Source organism: Phasianus colchicus, chromosome 6 (genome assembly GCF_987193195.1).
Source record: "Phasianus colchicus chromosome 6, bPhaCol1.hap1.1, whole genome shotgun sequence".
Classification (NCBI taxonomy): Eukaryota; Metazoa; Chordata; class Aves; order Galliformes; family Phasianidae; genus Phasianus; species Phasianus colchicus.
In genome coordinates, this window is record NC_143441.1 from 5,186,326 (window position 1) to 5,207,514 (window position 21,189).

The 21,189-nt window shown below is 41.5% G+C and overlaps 1 protein-coding gene across 3 annotated transcripts in view; it reads left to right on the forward strand.

Annotated features, from left to right (window-relative positions):
* Positions 1-21,189, forward strand: part of ITGA9 (integrin subunit alpha 9) — a 213,282-nt gene that overhangs the window by 18,894 nt on the left and 173,199 nt on the right. For all 3 annotated transcript variants that reach the window (XM_031608364.2, XM_090142245.1, XM_090142246.1), the window contains 10 exons: positions 1,886-1,953; positions 4,966-5,095; positions 6,030-6,115; positions 8,538-8,606; positions 11,811-11,948; positions 13,992-14,097; positions 14,467-14,561; positions 17,213-17,303; positions 17,831-17,876; positions 20,793-20,947. In XM_031608364.2, the coding sequence (XP_031464224.2) occupies positions 1,886-1,953; positions 4,966-5,095; positions 6,030-6,115; positions 8,538-8,606; positions 11,811-11,948; positions 13,992-14,097; positions 14,467-14,561; positions 17,213-17,303; positions 17,831-17,876; positions 20,793-20,947 (984 nt within the window). The remainder of the gene's footprint in view (positions 1-1,885; positions 1,954-4,965; positions 5,096-6,029; positions 6,116-8,537; positions 8,607-11,810; positions 11,949-13,991; positions 14,098-14,466; positions 14,562-17,212; positions 17,304-17,830; positions 17,877-20,792; positions 20,948-21,189) is intronic.

Genomic DNA, 21,189 nt, shown 5'->3' on the forward strand with positions numbered 1-21,189 from the left:
AAAAAATTGAAAAAATCCCAACAAAGAAGTTTCGTTTCTTTCATCCTGTGTTGAGCCATTCCGTGCAATTATTATTTGCTTGAAATACACTCTAGCAATTTCCCCCTTTTGTTTTAAAGCAAATTAGGTTGATTAACTGGTTAAAGAAGATGCATAAAGAAGCTGTGAGCCAAGCCTGATATTGTTTTTGTAGAGAAATACACCATTTTCAGCCCATCAGGCAGTCAGTGGGGCTGAGCTGCAGCGGCTGGTTGAGGCCTAGAGCTCTGGGTGTACCTCTTGCCAAGGTTCACAGTCAGGGGGATGCCTTCTGACTGCCAGGACTAGAGGTGAGCTTGGGTTACCAAAGGCTGGAACATACCACAGCTTCAGTGTGAATTCAGGAAGAGGCAGGATCTGTTTTATACCTCAGCATGTCAGGTAGAAGAAAAATATCATGGTTGGAAGTGAAAGTGCTTGATTTGGGCAAATACAGAGCTTGCTTGCTGCAGTGCATCCCATGTGAGGCTGGAAACTCAGCCATAGGGAAAGCATGACCTTCAGGATACTCAGGGAGTATTTCTCAGCAAATGCAAAAGGGAAAAACCTGATACCCTCATCAGTCTTAATTATAAGCATTCATGTCTGCAAACAAGTATTTTTTCCAGTTGGAGTGTGCCTGACTTAGTAAGAAACTATACATGAGCAGCCAGCGGTCCTGAGCCTTGGTGCTGTCTGAGCAGCCAAGAGAAAGCAGGGTGAACACATTTTTTGGTGCTCTGTGGGCATGCTGCTGCACATTCCTGCTGTGAAAGGTGTGTGTTTGGGGACACAGCTGCTCTGGCAGTCCCTGTATCCTGGTGGGCATTAGGGTATTCTCCATGCACTGTCCTGCTGTGCTTCCCCAAGTGCCTGTGCAACTTCTGCAGATCCCTGAGTATCTGAGCTTCCTCAGGACTGCTTCCTCAGGAAGAGAATTTTGTTAATTTTTCTTTGTTTGTTTTTATAAAAATTAAATACAGGTATTGATTAAATACGGTAAGTAGCAACTTTCTTTCTCTCTCTTTTTCATACAATGTATAGTTGTGTATCTAGTAATGTATTCATATATTACAAAACATATAATATAGTATAATGTATACTTTTTACTTTTATCAGTATACATATCTTCCTAAGATCTTAAGGATATGTTTATATATATCTATATATAAGAAGATATAATTACCTATTACAGGTTATGTATATTGTTATGTAGAATAAAGAAGGGGTGAGAAGGCAGCAGTTTATGATTAATTCATTTTGAACTTCAATATGATAAAATGCAGTTTGTGAGGAATTTGCTCTGTCCCAAAGAGACCATTTGCTCATTGATTCCATGCATTTATTTTTTATGATTTAGGAATGAGTTAATAATGCTTAACAACATTGTAAAGAGGAAAAAAAAAATTCCAGGCTAGAGAGGGACTGCTTGGAGCCTGAATTACTCTTTCTCCTGGAGTTTTTTTTATCCTTTGGGACATACTGTACCATGCAGGAGGTGGCAATACACTGAAGCTGTGCAGTCATTATGGTAAATATCTGAATGCAGTGTTCAGAAAAAAAAAACCTGCCAGGTGAAACATGATTTCTCCCCTCCAAGCCCGGAGCTTAGTGTATTTTTTTTAGAGAAGTGTGCGTTTTTTGAGATGTTTTTTGTTGTTGTCTCCCTCACTCCAGTGTCCCAGAGCATCTCTCCACCAGTGGTACTTGTGGGGTACCCCATCCCACCCTTACCAGCCTCTGGGCTGCGTGTAGGGTGGTGCAGAAACTCAGGTGGGATGTGCCCGCTGTGTACAGGTGGGGCAGCATCCTTGTTGCCTGCATGACCACAGACTGACAACAGTTGTTCTTTCCTTCTTTTGCCCAGAGTATAAGAAGAAGTACGGGGAGGAACATGGCTCGTGCCAGGCAGGGATTGCAGGCTTCTTCACCGAGGTGAGCAGAAGTACTGAGAGGTGGGAATTAGGTTTGTGAGTTGGGCTCTTCTGACATGTGTGCCCAGGGAAGGGAGCCTTCAAATGCAGCCATCATACAAGCCTAATTGCAGTAACGCAGCAAACACTCTCCTGCCTCCGTGCTGTCTGTCTGTCTGCCTGTCCATCCAGTGCTTCGTAACGTAAGTGAATTCATCTTAGCAGATCTGGGAACAAGCATGTATGATAAACTCTGAAAGTAAACCTCAGGGAATATTTTTGCTATGTCCATTTCAAAACCTACAGCAAAATATTTCTGTGTCTAATGCTAACTGTTTTCTTTCATTGGTGACCTAAAACAGTTTTCCCTGAAAGGGTTTGTTTGAACATGCGTACATGTGGCTGTGTGTGCATCTGTGGGTAACAGAGCACTGGAGCAACCTGCCCAGAGAGGCTGTGGGGTCTCCTTCTCTGGAGATGTTCAAAAGCTGCCTGGATGCATTCCTGTGTGACTAATCTTGATGCTCCTGCTCTGGCAGGGGGATTGGACAAGGTGATCTTTCAAGGTCCCTTCCAAACCCTGACATTCTGTGATTCTGTGATCTGTATGAATACATAAACGTGCACACACACACATATACATGGAAGGTAGGAAACACATCTTTTTCCAGTTCTTCATTTCAAAAGGTGATTTAAAAAAAAAAAATAGCATCCAGAGCTGTTATAAATACTGGGTTATATTCTTTGCCAGACAGCAGTCTTATCAACCATATTTTAGTTAAGGCAAAGATGAATTGATTCCCTTATGTGTGTGTTGAAGTTTTTTGAAATGTTTTTGGTTTTTAAACCTTGAAAAACAACAAACACACAACTATTCTAGTGCACTTCAGGGTCCTTGTTGCTGTCACGTCCAGTATACACTCACTCCTAACTATACATGTGCTGGGCTACAGAGCTTGTTGTCCAAGCTGATACAGTCAGACTAACAATGTCCTCATTGCTCTGGCAGGAGTTGATGTCCAAGTAAACCGGAACGGCAGGTGCTGGTGCTGCAGTGGCACTGCCTGATAACTTGATGCTCAATAGCAGCAGCTGTTTCCTGGCTTCTCTGTTCTCTTTAGCTTGCTGCTGTTCCCAAGCTTTAAACCCTTCTTTACTCCCCTAGTTCAAAAGATAGTTTTGAACTTTCATTGCCTGGGGCCTTGTGGAGGCTCCAGTGCTTCCAGACTGAGCAGGAAATGCAGATAAATCGCTTTTTGGGTCAAAGAAGCAAGCTGCTGCTGTATTTTCAGTGCTGCTGATGCGTGTTGTTCCTGATGGTCAGTGATCCCTTGACCTCAAGGACACGGCTGCTCCCAAGGAAAAAAGCTGTGGCTGAGCACATCTCACACTTTGGCTGAGTATGTGGTCCTGTCCCTTAGGTTTATTAGGAAATTCTCTTGTTTAACATCCCTGAAAGAGCAGCCACTTGGTTCAGAATCTGGGGCATGGAATTGATTTGCCACAAGTCCACCCGTGGTTTGTGTTTGAAGGGAACAGTCAAGCACAGCAGCTGTCTTCAGTCTTCTCTGAGGCTGGAGAACTCAAGCTTAGTGCTCTTCAGGCTTCACTAAATCCTTTGTTGTGGGTATTTAAAGCCACATCTGCTGCTCTCCAGGAGTGGAGATTTGCTGTGAAGTTGCTGGATGCTTTGGTACATAAACACACCCTGCATCTTCATCTCTTCCCTTCATTTGTTTTCTAAATAAAATTATTTGGTAGTCAGTAATGTCTGTTTTTTAGACTGAAGATGGAATTCACAAAACAAAAAATAGTGCCCCTATAAGCAAAAGGATCCTCCTTTGACTATAGCATGGTAGATAAATAAGTAAACAAATCTCATGTCTTAATTTTGTCATACGCTGATGTTTCATGCTACTGCTTTGTCCTAGAAAAGGGGAGAAAAAGAAGTCTACCCTTTTGCCAGCAGAAAGTGAGATGGTGATCTTCTGTAACTAAAAGCCAGTTTTAAAAAATATCCATTTAATTTTTGCTTTCAAATTGTTGTGACAAAAATAGCAAAGAAATTCCTGGAACTGAGTTCACATGCCTATCTGGGTTTCCAAGTGTGAAAAACAGAACAAGAAGATTTTCTCACCCATTTGTAACTGGGAAAAGAAAAAGAAAGACTTTTCCTTCTCTTTACTGACCTCTTCTAAAGAACCAGAAAAACGTTTTTACTCATTATAATCTGTGTCTTGGCAAGGTGAATCTATGTTGTTTTCCAAGTGTTTGGGGAAAACCTTTTTTTTTTTTTTTTAAAACTAATATTATTGTTATATATACTCTTCCAGTGGGAAAGAGCTCTGAGGGTTGAATGCTCAGGAGCTAGAAAAGTTCAGTTTGGATTAACTTGAACGGGAAGGCATTGAACTGGAAGCACTGTTTTCAACCAGTTAATTTCCTTTAGAGATGTCTGCTTCTTACAGTGGGCTGGTTAAAAAACTCTGCTCCTTCTCTTCCTGGACCAATGCAGCCAAAACATCAAGTGTTGCTCTGTGTTTTTTCATCATTCTTTGCTACTCAGCCAGGAATTTCATGGTGTAGGATTGTAGGATTCATCTTCAAGCTCGCCTTATTTTGCTTTCTTCACCTTCTCTGTCAATGCTAATGTTTAAATATCTGCAGTGTCATCATTGCACCTTCTCTAGCCTTGCTTATGACTTTGGATCTTTGTGATTTTGTGTTAAGAGGGGCAAGTTTGATGGTTTGTAAATTGCCTTTTAATGAAGTTGCAATGCAACTGAGCAAAAGTAAGCCGAAGAAAAGGAGTCTCAATGTTTTCAGAACATGTGCAGTGGCCTCCATGTTTGAAAAGAAAGATATATATGCTTGCAGAATGCAGGTTCTTATAGATAGGCTTATAATTGGTGTTTTATGTGAATAACTTGTACCCTTCCCCATTACTGCATAAAGCAGAAATTCTTGTCCAGTTCTGATTATTGCTTATTTTTTCCCTCATTCTCTTCTCATCCTTCTGTTTTTCCTGCTGCAGGAGCTGGTCATCATGGGGGCACCAGGATCTTACTACTGGACAGGAACAGTCAAAGTACTGAATCTCACTGACAACACGTATTACAAGCTGAACGATGATGCTGTGATAGCCAGGCGTTACACATACCTTGGTAAGCAGCTGTCTGTGCTTGCTGTGAGAGTGGATTAGCTGAGCAACACAGTTCAGACCCCTTAAAAAAAAGTACCACTTGGAAGATGCTGCTTGGAGATAATTAAATGAGGAGTGTATGTACACTCTTAAGGACATACATAGGTTTTGTTGCTGATAGACATGAATTATAATGTTTACAATGCAGGCAAGAGCCTCATAATTTACAGAAGATCAAGTCAAATGCAAGACAACCTTAGAAGGAAAGTACTTCACTCTTCTTTGGCTATTATATATCATTTTAATGTAACAGATTAGATAAAATCTTTGTTCTCCTGTCAAATATGCTCTTTGATCTATCCTCCCTTTTTTACTCTTATGTAAACAGAAGTCTTTTTAAGCCATTAACTTTTCTGACCTTTTTGTCTACTGTCCTCTGCTCTCCTTTCCCCCAAAAACCATGTATGTAATTTTCCTGACTTTTTCTGGGCAGTCATTTTAACTAAAGGAGGAGACTTCTGTATGGCTGATGAGGGACTGTGATGCTTCCCTGCAGTGATGTGCTCCCCTTGTTCTGTTTCCTCTGTCTACATGCTTCTGTTTTTTTCCTTTTGAGACTCTCAGTTTTCAAACTGTTCTCTGTAACTGCTTCGCATGCAATTCTGCAGGTTTTTTGCTGACTGTACCTACATCTTTTTTTCTGTTCTGTCAGAGTACCAGAGGCTGTAATGCCATTTCCCATTGCCTTGTGCTCTGGAACTGAATATTGGTGTATTCTGCACAGAATGTTTTTGTAATGCTGTGAGGTACAGTTCAAGTGTAGCAATGAAACCTGATGAGGACACCCTAGATTGCTCAGCTGTTTCTAAGTCTTTTTCCTTTTGCTCTTTTTTTTTTTTTCTTTTTTTTTTTTTCTTTTTTTGTTATTTATCTTCATCCTCTCCTCTCCCACTCAGGATATGCGGTGACAGCAGGCCATTTCTCTCAGCCAACTACCACGGATGTTGTGGGAGGAGCTCCCCAGGATGGAGGCATCGGAAAGGTGTGGCTTTTTGTCCCAATAATCATGTGGTTGGATTTAACTGGGCAAACAGAGTGGTACTGGCACTGTTCCCACATGTCAGAGAAGCCAGGAGATTTTTGTCTACAGAGTAGTTTTGAAATATTGTTCAAGGAAGAGGTGAGGTAGTTTGATGAAGTCAGCAGATTTTCTCCACCTGTGCCCTCTGATACTTAACATCCCTCCTCCCTCCCTTTCTTTCCCACTCAAGCCTTTAAACAGTTATGTTAATGAGATGCTGGCAGCATTTCTTTCACACCACTTGTGTTTAGGATTTCTAATGCATAGACATCACTTAAACCTTGCTCAGAAATGAGAAAACTTGCAAGAGTCTTTGTCCTCTTCTTGCTTTCTTCATACATTTGATAGTGCTCTGCATGCAGATTGGTTCCATATTTTCTCCAGGATAGCACCTATAATAGCATGAAATGCCATTTACTAGCCTTTTTGGTGTCTCTTTAGTAGGTTAGTGTATTGGTTTGTACCAGCTGAATTCAGAAGTCTTGGTGACAGGCTCTTGCAAAACAAAAAATAAAAAAGTTTTCCTGTAGGTATACATGTGTACAATCTCAAAGATGTGAGCATGTGAGTGGTCAGGTGGTGTTGTGGCTGCAATTCCTGTGCAGGGCACCTGGCTGCTGTAGGGAGCAGGGTGAGGCTGTGCTGGGACCCCGCTGACACTTCTGAACCAAAGGTGGAATAGAAAGAGTAGGGGAAGGGAGGGAGGGATACAAAGGATCAGCTTTCCCCACTCCTTCTTTGAAGTCCTTTGGGGGCTTACTGCCACCATGTGTTTCAGCAGAGATGTCCTGTCTTTCCATCTTCTTCCCTTTTCTGTTCCATAGGAGCATCAGCAGTAGCTGAGTTGTAACAGTAAGGAGTGGGAGGTGTCCATTAGCAGGAGCACTATCCCTTGGCTTAGACAGATTGTTTTTGGCAGTGATAGTGTCCTGAGAGTAGCAGAAAAAGCAGGGAAAACAGAGTAAAAGTAGATGATGAACTTGGTACATACATCTTATCTGGTATGCCTAGGACATAGGGGATGTAGTAGCAGTTAGGTTACTATTGAGGAGACATTCACAGGAAAGCCACAGTTTCCTTATCCTGGGTGTTCTATTGCAGTGGCTCCAGTGCATTTTCCTTCCAGTCTCAGAGGAGAAACAGATTTAAATTCTGTACAAGAAAGAGGCTAAAAACCTAGCTGCTAACATGAGATCCATGAGGAAGCAGCTGGCTCTGTAGGCTAATGACTGTTGCTCTGGTTGCAGGGGCTTCTGTTACTCTCCTTTGCATGGGATATGGGTAGCAGGAAGAAATGATGAGGGTGGCAGTAAAAGGTGTTGAATACAGAACATTATGCTGAGCAGTCCTGTTGTGTTTTCCACATTCTTTAATGAGCTAATCCTTGCCACTTTCCTGAGACAAAGTGATTACCATTGTCACACCCTTTCCACTGAGGAGGAAGCCAAGACACTTAGTGGGATGGAGTCATTTCCCAAATGGTACTGGGAGTGTCGTTAGTAAAACTGGGTTTGGAGATGTGACACCTGGCACCATGTACTTGCTGCTAAACTTGCTGCTGCAAAAACTAGGAGTCCTTAATATCTAGAGCAACTATCTGCAGTAAATGCATGCTGTGTTCTCAGTCGAGAATGGCTTTGAACTCTCTTGTCTCACCGCCTACTAATAACTCACCACATATTCAAATATGTCAAGTGCTTGGCTCTGCTGCATGGCCTTGGAAATAAGAAATCCTCTGTCCCAAAGACATCCTAAGGACCTGTTGGGAAAGAGCCTGTCCACTGCTGGAGGAGTCTCAAATGCTGACTAAGCCAGCCTTTCTGCTAAAGGGAATCCTTTCCTACAAGCCATGTGCTCTAGGTCTTAACTTTTTTTGGTAGAAGATTTAAGATTGGACTTGTATTAATACTTTTATCCCTAAGAGTTCCTGGTTAAGCAGTTTCTTCTACGGAAATGAGCAACAAGAGGAATGTGTTTGAGAAGCTGTGTGATTTACAGATCCTTTCAGGCAAAGCAGTGCAAGTGCACCGAGTGGTCCTGGGATTTCTACTCTTACATTGTGAAGTTTGCAATGATGTACACGCAGGCACTTGTGCCAGGGAAGGGAAGGCTGGGCAGGAGAAGGGGAACAGCCTGATGTCTTATCAGCACTTTGCCCTGCTCGTTCCTCTCATGAAAGGAGGCCTGTGATTCCTCAGGAAAGTGGAGAAGTCAATACTTTGCCTTTTAAAAGAAGAATGAGTAATAAATAGTCTTGAAATTGGATCTTGATGGTAGCCATGGTTATGATCATGATGCATGTGCACTGAGAAAGCATCAGTGGTGTACTGTTACGTGCTTGTATTTTAGTATTGGTTAACCTTTTTCTTCTTTCACTTTCCAGGTTTATATTTTCAGAACAGACAGACGATCGGGCTCTTTAGTAAAAATCTTTCAGGCTTCAGGAAAAAAGGTGAGCTTTTGTATTTGTATGCTATCATTTGAGGGTGGAGGAAGGGGAAATAATAGCAGGATCATCTCAGAGCATCACTTTCTATTCACCGCTTCGTGAGTTTTCAAGCAAATGCTGTTTCTCCTCATCCTTCCCTAACACGTAAGTCTGTACAGACCAAGTGTATTCCCTTTTTTGTGTAATGGTGGTGACTACAATGTCTGTTCAATGACCATGGGACTGAAATTGAGCATCTTGCTGAAAATTTTACTTCTGGTTTTCTTTAGCCTCACATAAAAGTAGCGGCAGCTTCTGCTTTTGCTTTCTCAGACATGGCACAGCCCAGAGGGAGAGATTTCCTCTGACTGGATGTTACCAGTGGCTCTGGGTAGCCTGGAGCTTGGTTTATTGCACAAAGCCACACACTGTTTTTCTCTGCCCAGTGAGAATTCTGCTGTTGTGTGGAGGAGCTGTTTCATTACTTCACAGAGCCATTGATTTTTCCTGTATCTGCCATTAATCAGTCTTGAGTATTACTATTAGTATTAGTGCTCTCTGCTCTTCCTTAGAAATGTAGTGAATGTTAGTGAGATCCAGCTGCCCTGTGCAGTGTTGTGTTTGAATAGGAAGCAGCCTGCACTCTTCCCTGGGGGTTTGCTGGAGATGTGTCACATGGAGAATGAAGCAGATAGTATGTCTAGCTGTAGGTAAAAACAGAGAGGTTGGTTTATTTGGGAATAATATATTGAGGACAAGATACCTTTTACCTGGAGTTGTCTGTATTCTCCTGGGATGAGAGGAAATACAGAAGAAAAAGGTTGCTGGTAGTGTCTTGCTCTGGAAAGACCTTCCAGAAAGACCTCAAGCATTTCACTATATCAAGTTAGAAGTATTGGCATGTTTCATTTTATTTTTTTTCCCCACTGAAACACTTTTGCAGTCTTCAAAGGCATGCCTGGAATAGGTAAAAACTGCAATGATATGTGGGTGGATGCTGAAACTTGTGTTTAAGAGTCTCCAAAGTTTGTCTTTCTCTACACTGTAGCAGAATTATCGGCATCTTGAAAGGAAAAGCTCTCCCAGTTCATTGAGGGCATCTCCTGTGCTTGATTGCTTCCTGTTCATTTTTATCCCTTTTAACTTTTAAATGTCCCTAAGGATCTGCTCCTGGAGAACTATTCCTCAGCCAAATAAATAGAGCTATCAGGAAGTTTCTAGATCTCAGCCAAAACTTTTTTTTGAGTTTAATGGTATTATTCTTAACTTATCAAGTATTTACATCCCTCAAGTACTTCTAGGCTGTCATCGCTTTATTTCCCAGTAGTATATTTTCTACAAAGCCCATAAAATCAAAATGAAGATTGTATTTTGAGAGCAGCCCATCTCAAATCACCTTTTCTCTGTTGTGTGACTGAGATATAACCAGCCGTGCTTAGCACTGAGCACTGAACAACGGTTGGAAAAAAAACTCTCACCAAATGCTGCATCCTTCCCAGTGCTGTGAAAGTTCATTGTTCTGGCATTCCTGTTGGACAGACCTTTAACAGCGGGCAGTTTCTTCTTTCCCTTTTTTTTTTTTTTCCTTCCTGTGGGAGGCTGAACAGGGAAATCAGATGCAGAGAGGAAGAAAAAAAAAGGCAGGGTCTTGTTACAGATGTTAAGCGTACAAACGTCAGGTTCTCACAGCACTGTGAACTCACCCACATTGCAGACGTACCACATTGCAGTTAAGTAAGTAATAGCCTGCTCCTGAAAACTGTCTAAATACATAGTGAAATGCTTTGCGTAAGTTTCACTCCTTACCCATGAGAAATTTGTTTAAAAACCTTACTGGATTAAAAAAAAAATAAACAAATAAAAAATCCACAAGGGAACTTAAACTAGAAAATAGCTGGAATCAAATTAGGTTTGAGGTCTGACCTTAAACCCACTCAGACACAGAAATCTGACTTACAAACTGAAACTCTATCCTTAACTCACCCCGTTATATACATGTAGCAGCTTTTAAATCTCACAGACTGTAAGGAGTAGAGTTGCTGCTGCCCATCTCCTGTTGAGCCCGGTAGCTGTGGCTTATGCATCAGAAACTATCAGATGTGAAGGCTGTGGGATCACAATGATGAACGTGAGAATAGAGAAGAACTGCATTCTTTTTAATCCAAGTAATTATTTTTGTAACCTCAGTTTTCCCTGGTATGTTAACAGCTCTCAAGTTCAAATACAAAGTGATGTCTTTTTAGTTTTCCTTCAGAAGTTGCTTTTCGTTTAGTGAGTGTTACTTAGCTGATCTCAAAGAGTATGCCTTGTGGTGCCTTTGCAGAAGTGGGTGAAATAAGAGCAGAATATCATTCTTGCTTTTGGTTTCCATTTTGTGTGCTTTTAAATTCACAGTGTTGGTTATGGTTGGAAGGTTGTTAGCATTTCATATTCCCCTGTATCGAAAATGATGTAATGAAGTAATGAATTTCTTAAATGTAAGCAAATTAGTTTTATCAAGCAAGAATAATCAGAGATAGAAAGTGACTTGCTTTCTCTGTATCAACTGAAAACTTTCTAATGACAATTTATTGACCGTGTCAACTCACCTGTCCGTATGCGAGAGAAAAGGCTATAAGCAAAACCCACAGCCAGTGCTGCTAATTGAAGGTGACTGATTTAAGCAGAGCAGGGGGAAGTATTCCAGAAATGAGTGGTAATTTCAGATGCCTCTTTTCATTGGCTTTCCCCCCCTTTTTTTTTTTCCTTTTTTTTATTTTTTTTATTTTTTTTCAGAAGGTTTGTTGTGTGGAAAGTTCAGCTCTTTAGGAAGTGTAGTACTAGGTGTGAGTGATCACTAGTGAGGCGTTTGTTTAGGTAACTTATTTCATCCTATTGCTGGTTTTAAGAATTTGACTAGTGAAACCTAGGCTAGGAAGGCCTGGCTGTCTCATTTAAACACATGCCAAAGTAAAAAAAAAAAAAAAAAGAAAAAAGTGTATTTTTCTGATAGAGCATGCAAGATGATGCACTGTTACAGTAAAGTGTTAAATTCTTGCCAGTTATTCCCTAAGCATCCCCTAGGCTTTCTCTGTAGGAGTATTTGTGAGTGATAAAGCAGCAGGTCATCGTTTGAAATTAAAATAAAAAATAATAAAAAAAAAAAGCAAACAAAAAACACGCCTAAATGATTTCCTCCTGTGTGTGGGCAGATACTGAATGCTTTGTTGTGACTCGGCTTGGTTACAGATGGGCTCTTACTTTGGCTCCTCCTTATGTGCAGTTGATCTGAATTCCGACGGGTTGTCAGACCTGCTGGTCGGAGCACCTATGTTTTCTGAGATCAGAGATGAGGGTCAAGTCACAGTCTATATCAACAGAGGAAACGTGAGTATGTCCAGGAATTACTTGGTAAGGGATTTTATGGGTGTGAGTCTGGGCAGGGTAAAGCTGATGTCCCCTCCAGCTCCGCGTGCTGAAACTCTGTAACATGCAGTCATGGAAAACTCATCTGGTATCACGGTTTCCCAGAGACCAGCCCACATTCATCACAGAGTTGTGAATCTTTCAAGGAGGTCTGGGAAAGTTTCTGGTTTTATGTTGAAACTTTGCGGCGCTTGTGGCTGTACATGATTTCAGTGCCAGAACCAAGTGAAGTCAGCTGCTTTGACTGAGTTTTACTTTGTGTTTTGGGTGGTCACTGGGACCTACAAACGGGAACAAAAACGGCTGGGGATTTAGGATTCCTTATGTGGAGGAGAGCAGAGACTGAATTCATGTTATCTTCACGCTGTGGCCTGCTGTGGGAAGGTCTTATCAGCTGATACTGTTGGATTTCTCGTGTGCCAACAGCAGTTTTGGAAATGTCTGAACTTTCTTCTGTCACTAAAACAACATCATTATTATGTTCTATTTATAGGAAAACAATGAATGCTTACTTATTGCACAAGTAACATTCGGGTCCAAAACCTGCTGTCTCAGAGGGGATGTTGTTACATACTAAAACTAAATTGATTTGCTTCATCAGAATTTTAACAACTCTAAAGTTCATGCGAGACACAGCAGTCACTGCGAGTCTTATAGGAAACATTTGAGAGACTTGAGAGTTGTCTTTGATGTAGTTTTATTTTGTCTTAGTGCTTCTCCTTTAAATGAGCTTTACTTTTTCAGTCTGGTCCCCAGGTTGTCCAGCCTGTATATTGCAGTATGGCTGCAAAATAAGTCCCTAATGGTGAGCCAATTTATACCTAATATTTCTTGCTAACAGTGAGAGCGTACATGGATTCAGTTTATAAATAAAAGTTAAATAATAAAACTCCTTCAGCAAGAACTGCTTGAAGGAGCAGTGGCTTTCAGGACTGTGGACTTTCTTTTGGGATGTGGTCATTAAAGCTTGCAGTTTCATTCTGCAGGCACCAGTGCTTAAGAGTTCGTTGCAGTGAATCAGAGAAAACTGGGTTGTACTACAAGCATGCATAGTGATGCTGAGTATAGCATACTTACATTTTTCCCTTTCTTATGAGGACTGCAGAAAAATGAATTGCACATATGGGCCCGAATGTCTCTTCTCTTGTGTTTCAATTTCATTATGTGGGATTTTCTTAAAGTCAGCAACTCCCTGCAGCCAAGAAAAAGATTTTATTACATGTTCCAGAGGGCAGTTTACCCTCATTCACGAAGGAAGCAAAAACAAAACAAAACAAAAGCTAACAACCCTTGAGGTGGATACAGAGTTGGATCGTGTAACTAAATCTTTTTTTCTTGTGGAAATGTTCCTTTCCCCTTGAGGGAGGACTGCAAAAATCTGAGGCTTATGTATGTGACCAGAAAGTGGGTGGCAAGAAATACCAGATCCATATAAGGCTTCTCGTGGCATATGAGTACAAAGCTGATTTCTGATGTTTTCTCTGTCTCTTTATTTCATTAAAGCTTTTTCCTTGTTCTTCAATTCAGAAAGCTTTTTGGGGAGTTTGCTTTAATCCTTCCATCCAATACTTGAAAAATTTTCAAATCCAGTTGCCCAAATGTTCTCTGCCTAAGGAAGAATTCTCTTTAATTCACTGAGGTTTAGCTGAGTAAGCTTGGATGGAGGTTTTTACTCCTCAGATGTAGTCTGCCAGTCGAGCAAAATCTGAGCTGTTACATTTTAGGTGTCTGAAATCTTCATGAGCTCAGTCTGTGTGTGACTGCATTATAGTCATATCGTTTAGATTTATCATTTAGTTAACTTAGCGTTTTGTTTTTATCTTATCATTTGCCCGCTCTCTGTTTTTTGGTTTTATTATTAACCCTTTCCATTTTTAGCACCCAGGTCTGACCTACACTGAAAGGGGACCCTTTGGCAGTGAGGGCGATAGTCATCCCACAGCTCTGCCCTGTTGCTTCCTGCGGCAGGGTTCCCCTGAGCCTGCTTTATTTCCTGTTTGCTAGGGTGTGCTGGATGAGCAGCTTGTCCTGGCTGGTGATGGAGCCTACAATGCACACTTCGGGGAGAGCATTGCTGCCCTTGGTGATATCGATGATGATGGGTTCCCAGGTTGGTGCCTTTTCCCAAGAGATGTCATTGGGGCTGGTTGTGCTGCTGAACTCCTACCTGGGCTCATGCTGAGGACAGGATGCTTGCTTAGGATTTGCCTGCTGAAATCCTTGGCATCTGGTTGTATTTGATAACAATAGATGAGAGCGAAGCGTTGGTGCTGGTGCCTTACTTTTGGCAGCACATATTAAGGGCTGACCTGAAGACCGACCTGCTCTCTGTACGCCTGAATTTATTTCTTCCAGGCCACTCAGGGCATGTTGTTCCATTAAGGCTAACCTGGTGTTGCTGCAGGTTGTCATCACAAGAGATGGGGGTGTTATCCCTCTGCACGGAGATGGAATGTTTGTCGTATGAACTGTTTTACAGATGTTGCCATCGGGGCACCTAAGGAGGATAACTACATAGGAGCAGTATATATTTATCATGGAGATGCCAACGGGATTGTACCTCAGTACTCAATGGTACGTGACACCTGCTGTCTTTTACAGTATCTGCCTGAAGTCTTTTTCCTGGGACCTGCAGAAATTAGCTATACTTAGGGGTCACCTTATAGGTAGCCTCACGCAATTCAAGCTCTGCATTGTTTTCTCAGTCCCAGTTTGATGCTAGCTTCTCCCAAGGTTTGTCTGTATCTATGCTGTAAGGTAAAATGATGTTAGTCAGGAGATACTTTTCACTGTCTTTTGTTACAGTCTTCCTTTTTGTAGCTTTCTGCTTGAAACAGATGAAATCTTGGGATTTCAGTGTCAGTTTTTAGAAGTAATAGTTCTACTTGAAGTGAAAATTTTGCAGAGATTGAGCATATATAAATGATGGAATGGCCAGTGAGAGTCAGTATGCTGTGCTTTCCTCCCACAAAGACAGGAAGAGGACCTAAGTTTTCTTTCATTCTCCCCACAATTGCCTTTACAGAGCTTGCTGACTTTCTGCTTTGGATATGAGAATACATGACAATGGTGGATTAAGGGTACCACCTTTCTGGCCACTATTAAGAAGTTAAAACTAGGCTGGGATATGCTCACACCACCCAATGTGTCCCCTTGTCTCTGTCCAGCATGTTTCTATTTTCCCAGAGCCTAATTCTTCCCTCCCTTTGTCCATGTGTTTGAAGTTCTGGCTGTTTTGTATTGTTGCTGGGTGGGATCCTCCACAGTAAATCAGTTTAAGCAGAATTAAAAGAATTTAGTGGTTATAGCGGAGGCTTTTCTAACAGACCATCGAAGTGCAGTCCTTCCTTTTAGCATGTGTATGTCATGCACTGCTTTTTCAAAAAGGAAGTTGAATGCTTCTTTATGGATACTTATAAAATGCACTGATTTGTGACATTTGGACATCTCTGCCCATTTTTTGCTGAGAGCTGCTGGTTGTGGGGTTCTTAGGCTATTCAAAAGCTGGAGCATTTCAGCTCTTGCTGAAGAGGATCAGGGATTCGATATGGGTTTGGATTTTTTGGGGGGGCCATTCATAGGGAAATGCAACATTTTTGGAAGAGGCCAGATTAGCAGGGTGATAAGGAAAACATCCTTCTTGCTATCTCGCCCTCCTCATTGGAGCAGCAAAGGCAGCAGACACAGTGCATGCCTCTCTACTTGCCCTGGAGGGACAGAGCCCAGCTCCAGAAGGTGGCAGGGTGCCTTGACATGTTTCCCTGAGAGGGCATTATTTTCACACCATTTCCCAGGACCAACACACCACCAATTCATTTCCTGTGTGCAACACCAAAAACTTCGTAACAGCTTCAGTTTTTTACCCTCCTGCCCTGGATTTGAACCTAAAGGTGAAAGGATTTGTATCTTATTACTGTACCCCTGAGCCATCTTAGTGTGCTGGATTTCCTTTATTAAATCAGCCAAGAGAGGTTTGTGATGGTGGCTGCAGCGTATGCATTTTCACTCATTTATTTTTGTTAGCTTTTCCCCCACCTTTCTTCGTTCACATTGCTATGATTGATGCTGCCTTAGGTTGCTGTAGTACTTCTGCCTTCTGTACCGTAGCATCCTGCAGATGGCTGTTGGGGTGTGATAGGCAGGATTTGCCACGCTAACTAGGAACTCCTGCCCCAGAATGTGATGTAATGTGGGGAGGATGTGCCCTCCCTCCAGTTGCCTTATCTACCCGTGGGTGGGAGACCAGGGGGATCTGAACGTGACAGAGCACTGGGATCCTTTAAGCTGGCTGTCAGGATGAGGATGGCAGAATGTCTTTCTTCCCCTCACCTTGAGTTCCTTTTTTCCACAAAGTTCCTGTCTGACGTTTTGTCAAATATTGTGCAGGAAGATCCCATGGGCCACATGTCCCAAGCTGTGAAGAACCACCAACAGCCTCACAACCGCTTGGTGGGATGGGTTTCTTCAGTCTGCAGCTTCTGTAATCAGATGCTGGTTTGAGTTCAGGTCTTGCTTGGTGGCCCAGCATAATGAATAAGAGCTGTGAGACATCAAACTGCCATAGAGAAAGAGATTTTGATGTATTAATTTGCTTTAGACAAATGCATTTACAATTCAAGCTGTTTAGAGAAAGTTTTTTATTAGTAATTAAAAGAAAGAAGTGATGTTAGGAGCTAATTAATCTCTGCGTTGGGGAGGCAGAAATGATATACAGTTTCCAAACTGACACAAAATACTGCATATTAGTTGATGAAAAACAGAATTTTCAAGTGGGGTGAAAATGAATCATTTTGACTTGGAGTATGCTAGCAAACTTTGTGAAAAGAAATGGTTGCACAGGATTTTCTGTTTCTCTCAATCATTAATTTTGCAAAGATGCTGCTTCAAACTTTTATTTACATAAATGAAAGTCATGAGAAAAAAAGCAACAACGAAAAAAGGAAAATCTCTGGGGCACAGTTGGATTTCCTCCTTTCCCCCATGAAATGTATTTATTTGTCTTGGGTCTGCATGAGGCTTGCAGTGCAGGTGTGTGTTCGGGTGTAAGCCAATGCTGGCTTCTCCTATCCCTGAGCAGAAGGGCTTCCTGCCTTTAGCAGCCTTCCTGCAGATGTGTGGCACTCCCAGCCCGTGAAAATCAGGCTCCAAGGTTTTTCTTTTTTAATCAGAGACATCTTTGTATTACTGGCTGTGAGTGATTTCACTTGGTATGTTTTCCACTGCAGAAGCTGTCTGGGCAGACGATAAACCCAATGCTGCGGATGTTTGGGCAGTCCATATCAGGGGGTGTTGATATGGATGGCAATGGTTATCCAGGTATGTGTGCTACTTCACAGCAACAGGATGGAGAACAGTAGAGCTGGTAGTTTCCAGGCTGCTAGTTCTCACAGCTGTGGGAGGCTGTTGATGCTTTATGTGTTCCTGCCCACTCCCTGTGTTGTCTAAAGCTCCTGATAAAAATTCAACTGATTTCTTAGTTCAGATGTTTGGGCAGTCATGGTAATAAACTCAGGTATTAAAGTAGGGAGTGCTTGGTATCCTGATAAGCCTCATAAGTTACTTGGAAGCTGCTCAGTCATGATGATAAATTTACAAAAATGTAGTAATAATAATAATAAACAAATTCTGTAGTAGAAGTGAAGTATCATTGCAGACTTAATCCTGTAATTATAATGTTTTGGACATAATAAGGGACTAGCTGGTTGATTTTAGCCAGAAGAGCACTTATTTTCTAATGCATGCTTTGTAATTTACCAACTGACTTGTGAGAACTGAATTCTGCTTCTCTCTTGTCTAAATTGTTTAAATTGTCTCTAATTGTCTAAACATTACGAACATTTCAGATATGACTGTTGGAGCCTTCTTGTCAGACCATGTTGTGCTACTAAGGTGAGATCGATGTCTTTTTTGCTCCATTGCTGTTTTAATTTTGTTTCTGCTTTCTGTTTATATCTAATGTGGTCTAGGTCCTCTACCCCACAGATTTTCTCCTTAATTTATTGTGGTCAGAAACAGCAAACTGTATTGTTTTTCAAGCATAGCATTACACCTGGATAGTACTGAAGAACATGCATTTTAATTTAAGGAGAATTCTGAGGGATAACCATAGGCCTCTCAGGGCTGTGAAGAAACCAATGGGTTAAGGAGATACGTTGCATCTCAGTGCCTTTTGTGAAAGGTCACTCCAAGTTTGTGAGTTGTTTTTTTTTTTTTATTGTTCTTGTACGTACATAAAGTACATAAACTATGATCTAAGGGAACAGAGCATAGCAAAAAGCCAGCTGCATGTGATGCCAGAATTTAATTCTGAAAGTTACAGTGAGAGACAGAATGAAGTAAGACTCTTCAAGGAAATTAAATATAGAGAAGTTAATACACACGGCATTTGGGCTACTATTCAGTTGTAGGCATTAAGTGAAATTGCTTGTTTCATCAGGTGGAGAGAGAATGTGACAACTTGGTTCAGCAAATTACTCAAGTGGGAACAGACCGTACGAGCGGGCTTGAAGCCCACAGACCTAGGGAAAGGAATGGGAAGTTTTAATTTTGTTAATGACTCCATTATTACACTTGTAAATATTTAATAGAAAATTTCTGCCAGTAACTAGGTGTCATTAGAAGTGGAAATACCTGCATCTTAGTAGAAGATACAGGGGTGTGGTAATGCTATCCAGACAAGTGCTTGAACTACTGAACAGTTGTGCCAGCCCACCTCATGTTAAAAGCAGGGAAATCTTGGCCCTCTTTCCATTTGAGAAATAGCAAGATAGACAGGGAGAAAGAAATGACAAGTGTAGCAAGAGGTCAAGTCTTTTGAAGGGCTTTCTATGCCATCATCATGCAAGCAGAGGCAGCCAATTGCCACTCTGTAAAATGCTGTGTGAAGGCCTGAGATAGGACCTCACAGCCCCACTTCTATGAAACTGCTTAAAGAACAGCTGCGCGAGGTTCTCCTGCACTGTTGTTCCTTGCAGAATGGAGAAAGGCAGTCAGAAAGATAAAGCAACATGCATTGCAGCAGTGTAGTCATCTCCATCAAAGTGTTCAGTTGCTGTCTGCAAGTTTATGGGGAGATTTGAGCATTACTGACTAATTATGTGGACAGATTGATTAATGGCCCCTGCTGCCAGTTCAGAGCGTATTTCTTGCTGTTTAGATTCAGAATAGGATAAAGAAATCAACTTTTTCTTCTTTTAGAAGCCTTTGTAAAGTCTGTTGGCCAAAACCAACAAACGTTTTGCCAAGTGATATTAAAGGCTTTTGTGGAAGGCGTGGGGCTTGGGGCAGATTGCAGTTACTGTGTTGCTTGGGTGTGCATTTGGCCACTTAATGGATGTGTTGTGTTTTGTTTGTTTGTTTTTTCAAATGAATAACCAAGTGAGTTCACATTAAGGAAAAATCAGACACTGCATCATGACTGGATAAATTTCTTCTTTCTAGAAGAAATATTTTTCTAGATCAATTATAACATTTACTTCTTTATTCTCCCCAAGCAATTAGAGAGTAATTTCCATAGTTTGATGTGCTCCTAGGAATCTCGTTATTTTTCCTCCTTTTTTCTTCTCTTTCTTTCCCCCTGCCATCCCCTACTACTGTATATATTTCTAGGATTAGCATTTATCTCCATCTTCCATCTCGAAATGCAAACTTAGGCTGTTATTTCAGGCTGTGGTAAAAGAGTCTGAGCAGCTGTCTCAGAGATTGCTGTGAAACTTGCTCCAGTCTATTTGAATTAGGTGTAACTACAATCCCTGCTCACTTCTCCCCCCTCTCCCACATCCCCAAATTAAGTGGCTTGTGGTGTGAGAGCCCTGAAGTGGTTTGCTCATGGCCTCGTGGAGCGCAGGGACTGCACAAGAAGTGAATTTACTGCTTGCTGCAATTTTGTTCATTTATTTATTTATTTTTAATTATTGGATTTGGTTTTGGAGAAGCGTGTTCACGGTGATCACACAAAGAACTGAAATGGAGAATAACACTCAGTTCTTGGGATGAAATCTTGCACTGGGAGCAGCTGTGTAGAACCTGAATTTCTGAGCTGCTTTTCCTTACCAAGCTAGCAGCATCTCTGTGCCTTGTGAGAGAGAGCACATAAGCCCTGGTAGCCCTCAGCTTGCTCTTCAGACAGGACTACCTGTAGCAACATCCTGGTGCAGGACTTACAAGGCTAGAAAGCTTTCATTCTCAGTGCACCAGATGATTCCCAAAACTGAGTTCTGCAGTGTGAAAAAAGTATATGTACAGTCCATAGCACCTGCTGGTTGAGAATTGCCCAAATGTTCTCTTTTCTAGAAAATATGAATGTGATGTCAGTTGACCTTCTTACAGTGGAAGAAAGAAACATGCATAGATCCATATCCCAACTCAATTTTTGAGTCACTGTAGATCACTCAGTGGAAACCTAAGGCCTTTGCTTATCCTGTATTGTTCATGCAAGCTCCTTCGAAAATAGTCTAGCTTGCATTGTCCTTTATTGCTAATTTTGTTACTTTTTTTCCATCATCAGGAAGACTTTATGCAACTTTTGATAGAGATAATGGTTACAATTTCCCCTCCTGCCTGTTTGGAATGTCATGTGGGCATTAAACTTCAAGCTCATGCCTTGATTTTCTTTCAGAACCTAGTTGTCCTTGCCATCTAGGTCAAGGGCTAATTCATTTTAGAGTTCAAATGCAATCTTCTGTTTTTCATGCAGTCTTTCTGTTACTTGAAATTGTGCACATTACCAAATGTGCTATATTTTCCTTTGACTGAGAAACTTCTCTCTGAATGATTCTTCAATTCAGCTTCTGTATTGATCTCCAGATCCAGACCTGTCATTACCATGGACGTCTCCATTTTCCTGCCAGCATCCATCAATATCACAGCTCCACAGTGCCATGACAGCTTGCAGCCTGTGAACTGCCTCAATGTCACAGCATGCTTTCGTTTCAGTGGCAAACATGTTCCTGGAGAAATAGGTAAGCTACCTGTGCCAGCCCTCTTAGGCTGACATGGAATTGAAGGTTACCTTTGGATCAGCTATAGAACTTTTCCATTAAAGAATTATTTTTTGAGATGACGTGAGGTATGCTGTTACAGGAAGTTGGAGGCTTCTGAGATGCTTTCTTTGGCATTTGTCTTAATTTCAGCTGGGACAGAATTGTTTTCTTTAGAGTGTCTGGTATGATGCTACGTTTTGATTCTGGGGGAAAAACAATGT